At 52.5% G+C, this 4,996-nt stretch overlaps 1 protein-coding gene across 3 annotated transcripts; it reads right to left on the reverse strand.

Moving 5' to 3' along the window:
- On the reverse strand, window positions 1-4,437 carry LOC117971144 (uncharacterized). 3 transcript variants are annotated; one of them, XM_034919149.2, is made up of 5 exons: window positions 3,953-4,437; window positions 2,348-2,407; window positions 1,465-1,857; window positions 1,172-1,321; window positions 1-461 (listed from the first exon to the last, which is right to left on the reverse strand). In XM_034919149.2, the coding sequence occupies exons 1-5, from the start codon at window positions 4,188-4,190 to the stop codon at window positions 211-213; spliced, it is 1,092 nt and encodes a 363-aa protein (XP_034775040.2). In that variant the 5' UTR covers window positions 4,191-4,437; the 3' UTR covers window positions 1-210. The 3 variants fall into 3 exon arrangements, with proteins under 3 accessions (XP_034775040.2, XP_034775038.2, XP_034775041.2); XM_034919147.2 differs by having other exon boundaries at window positions 2,617-4,085; XM_034919150.2 differs by lacking the exon at window positions 2,348-2,407 and having other exon boundaries at window positions 3,953-4,436.
- Between the last annotated feature and the right edge of the window lie 559 nt (window positions 4,438-4,996).

The raw sequence follows: 4,996 nt of genomic DNA on the forward strand, positions 1-4,996 counted from the left end.
TCCAACCCTTAGTTTTAATTCTAGCAGAGCATTAGACACATTTGTTATACAGAATATACATAAAGAAAAACGGCCGATACATTTATGATAATAGATTTTTTTACACTATACATTAAAAAAAGAAAAGAAAGCACGACCAAAAAATAAAAAAAAAATATGAACAACTGTTCAAACTGCAGCATATATTCAGTTTCAGCCCGGCCCCGCCCCTCAGTCCAGCTCTATCTCCTTGTGCGACGGCAGGTATCCGCTGTACGCCTCTGCCAGCCTGTGCAGCGCGCCGCAGATCAGGGCGTGGTCATGGGAGGCGGCCTCGCGGTCCCTCTGCCTCTCCTCCCTCTCCGCAGCCATGAACTCCGCCTGCAGGGCGAGCAGCTTCTCATCGGACTCGCGCAGGTACTCCAGCAGCTCCTTCAGCGTGGTCTTCTCAGCACCGCGTCGCTTCCGCCTGCGCTGGGACTCTGCGACACGGAGAGCAGCGGACAGGGGTCAGCTGGGAACCCCAACCCTAACCCTAACACTGACCCCAACCCCAACCCCAACCCTAACACTGACCCCAACCCTAACCCTAACACTGACCCCGACCCCAACCCCAACCCCAACCCTAACACTGACCCCAACCCCAACCCTAACCCCAACCCTAACCCTAACCCCAACCCTAACACTGACCCTAACCCTAACACTGACCCTAACCCTAACCCTAACACTGACCCCAACTCCAACCCTAACACTGACCCAAACCCCAACCCCAACCCTAACACTGACCCTAACCCCAACCCTAACACTGACCCCAACTCCAACCCTAACACTGACCCAAACCCCAACCCCAACCCCAACACTGACCCTAACCCTAACACCGACCCCAACCCTAACACTGACCCTAACCCTAACACCGACCCCAACCCTAACACTGACCCTAACCCTAACACCGACCCCAACCCCAACCCTAACACTGACCCCAACTCCAACCCTAACACTGACCCAAACCCCAACCCCAACCCTAACCCTGACCCAAACCCTAACTTCAATTATGCCACATAATTACAATTACGCAGGTCAATTACAATCCCAATTACATTCTAATTACACTTAATTACAAATTACACAATTACAATTGTAACTCAAACCAGGACTGGCTGAGAGACCTCCGAAATGTGAAACCTCCACTCACTTGGGGGCGCCATGGGCGTGGGAGCAGCTGCCTCTGCCGTGCTGGAGCTGGGTGCTTCTTCCAGGGCTGTGGGGGTCCCGGGCTCCGGGGGGGGCCCCAGGATGGAGAGTGGGGGGGCCTGGGGTTCCAGGGGGGGCCCGCCAGCGGGGTCTGGGGAAAAGAAATATACAGGGATGAAAACATCACCCTCACTGTAACAATACGAAATATCACTGTGAGCGCTGTGCAGATAGCAGGGTGTTCACACACACACACACTCAGTGAGACACACACACACAGCGAGTTGCACACACCACTCATGAAGAAGCTGTCCCGCGTCGTCTCCTCCTCCTCCTCCTCCTCCTCCGCCCCGGGGCCCCTCCCCTGCACCCCGGCTGGCTCCCGCGGGGCTCTCCTGCGGTTCAGGACGCGCTCCAGCTGCTGGTAGTGTTGGAAGGCTCTGTGCTCGCTGCCCCCCCTGGCCAGGCTCTCTTTGCAGCGCTTGTGCTCCTGTTTCAGTTTCTTGATCTTGCCCCGGCACTGCACGGCGCTGCGCTGGACCCCCATGCGCCGCAGGGCCGCAGCGATGCGCTCGAACACCTGGATGTTCCGGAACGTCTCGCTCAGCTCCGCCTGGAAGCGCTCCTGACCCCACACCGAGATCAGAGCTGTGATGTCATCGTGATCCCAGGGAGCAGCGATCTTACCTGGGGAGAGGAGAGAGGAGAGGGGAGAGGAGAGGAGAGAAGAGAGACGGGAGAGGGGAGAGGGGAGAGAAGAGGGGAGAGGAAAGGGGAGAGGAAAGGGGAGAGAGGAGAGGGGAGAGGGGAGAGGGGAGAGGGGAGAGGGGAGAGAAGGAGAGGAGAGAAGGGGAGAGAGGGGAGAGGAGAAGAGGGGAGAGAGGAGAGGAGAGGGGGGAGAGGAGGAGAGAGAGGAGAGAAGAGAGAGGAGAGGAGAGAGGAGAGAGAAGGAGAGAAGGGGAGAGGAGAGGAGAGAAGAGAGAGGAGAGAGGAGAGAGGAGAGAGGAGAAGAGGGGAGAGGAGAGGAGAGAGGGAGGAGAGGGGGGAGAGGAGAGGATAGAGGGGGGAGGAGAGATGGGAGAAGGAAAGGTCAACACTGCAAGAACAGCAGCCGTGATAGAAACGTGGCTGCCTGCAGCTGCTTGCTCACAGCAGGACCTCACGCAAGCTACTTACGGGGGGGGGGCGTGGTCCACTGGTCCGAACCCAGGGCCGCCGGAGAGGGGGGGGGCCGCGGCTGGAGAAACAGAAGACAGCAATCAGCAACGCCAGCCAGCCGAACCCAGGGCCGCGCAGCGCAGCACTCAGGGAGGGAACACGGACTGCTGCTTTATAACAGTGAGGCGTCCGTGTGATGTGTGTGTAAGAGGCCTCTCCCCTCTGCCCTGTTCAGAACGACGTGTATGGAGAGAGTCGGCCCTCTTCATCACCGCTCTGTACACTTACCTCCGCCTCCGCTGAGGCACGCCGCGTTCACAAGCCTCCCGTCCGCGCTAGGCGTTGACGTGGAAACGGTCCAGGCTGTCAGCGTGTCGTTGCGGTTGTTAACGGCGCTATCATGCACAGCCCAGTTCAAAGCCGGCAGGTGCTGGACCGCCTCCCTCACGATTTGGATCGAATCCACCGGTACCGGGTCTTCTTGTTTCACAGAAATGATGTTCAGTCCGGCAGTGACGTCATCCTCGTACACGTCACCCGGGTCCGAACCCTCCTCCTGCTGCTCCTCCTTAATTCGCTTTTCTATCGGCTCATCGAAATCGCGGCAGACCTCCCCTTTATGGAAGTCAACGCATTCTGATTCTAAATTCTCCTGTTTGATCGTCGTGCAGTCCATCTGCAGCGCGCCTTTACCAGCGGTAGTATTATTATTATTATTATTATTATTATTATTATTTAGGGCTGTCTGTGAGTTCAGAGCCGGTAGCTGGTCACGACTTCTTAAGCCGGGCATTGAATGTGATTCAGAAGTCACGGGGTTCATGCAACACGAAAAAAACAGAATATATAAAAGACATCTGAATTTAATAATAATAACAATTAAAAAGCAAAGTATGACGTCGTTTTAGTGCTTAGGGAATACCACGTCACACTGGAACACAGACACGAAATAGTGATACATTATTATCATTATTATTATTATTAATAGTACGTACCGGTAGGGCGCATGTTAACACTGTAACGACGTGCAATACACAGCATCCATAGCTGTCGTTTTGTATTTTTAAAACGTATCTCACGCATTGCAAACCTCCAGTTACTCCAGCTAGCGCCAGACTGCATTTACAATCAATCTCTCTCATCTGCGCATCGCTGTAGCTGCACGGTGTACTGCGGGGAGGATCCCAGTGCAGATCCTCACAATGCACGCCTTTGCATCTCGAGTAGCGAATGTATTAAACACTATTTCACAGATCCGTTTCTCATGTTTTAATTTCTTAGGGTGGTTTTGCTACCAGAGCCGCCGAGGAAGATTTGCAGCGCGCTGTTGTGACGTCAGAATGGAACGCAGATACGCAGCCAGTAAGAGGAGAGATGGGCGTGGCTTTCCCTATGAACTCAGACATTCGCTGTAATTATAATATATATATATATATCTGTTTGAACATTTAAAATGTCTAGATTAGATGGTAATAGAAAGCAATGCGCTGTCATGATCTCCAGTGAATAAATCCGCCTGGCGTTTTAAATTCGGGCTGCGCTGTCATATACAGCAGCATCGCCTGCTTCAGAGCTGCTCCGGCACCAAAGGGGTTAACATGCCAGGTATTAATATCATCGCTACCTGGAAAGGTGCAGCGCGACTGGCGAAGGCAGCTCCCCCCGGCGGCGTCTCTCCCCTCCTCCGCCTCTCCTTCGCTGTCGAGCCCCAGAACCACCTTCTCGATATCCGAGTCGGATTCAGAACCCGCCTCCTGTTTGATCCGGGTCAAGTCCATTTCGATGAACTCCCCGTTGACGCCGATAAGTCTGGTTCGGGGGGGTTGGGTCTTGTCCGCCTTCTCCCCGGCGTGGCACGACATTCCGAGATTGAGGTTATTATAGGAAAAAAAAACAATTCGAGTGCGATTTCAACCTCACATTATACGCCAAGGATGCGTTTGCATTAGGACCTGTTGTTATTAGTTACACAGTGAAGCGGTCAAACGATGAGAGCGTGTAACTCTGCACCGGTGAATCTTACACCGTCACCGAGCGCAGCGCATACACAACCACGTGGGCTGCACCGTTACGATCAGATTCATCCTCTTCTGAAGAAGAATGCCTTGTGATGAGGTCAGAACAGAACGCGCTGCTGCAGCCAATGAGGGAGCGACGGGGCGGAGCCTCGAAACCCCGCCCCGCTTCGGAAGCAAAGCGACACACGCGTGCAGCTGCAAATCCCTCATTATTTTATTTTCATTTTCTTTGACCCCTTCGTGCTGATAATTATACCGGCACTTTCTTTTTTCATTGCACTGTTAACACAACTACCCATTTCCCCTTTTCTAATGTGACAATTTTAGATTACAAACGGAAACTACAGTATATTCTATATAGAAAAATTAAAAAATACACTATCTTTTTCAATGTTTTGCACAAATCTCTCCCCCCCCAAAAAAAAAAATTGGGGAGTTTTAGTGAACACAACACACAGATGCACCGAACCAAGTCTCCGGGCTGGTTTCGCACGCTGATCAGCAGTAACCAGGGGCTGTGAAACCAGCCTTTTGAATTCTAGTTATATGTGTATGTGTGTGTTTTTAAACATTTAATAATTGCACATTTTTTAGGTTTTGTGTCAACGTTTAAAATACTAGTACGACTCCTACTAATAAAACACTGCTGC

Source organism: Acipenser ruthenus, unplaced genomic scaffold, assembly GCF_902713425.1.
Source record: "Acipenser ruthenus unplaced genomic scaffold, fAciRut3.2 maternal haplotype, whole genome shotgun sequence".
NCBI lineage: Eukaryota > Metazoa > Chordata > Actinopteri > Acipenseriformes > Acipenseridae > Acipenser > Acipenser ruthenus.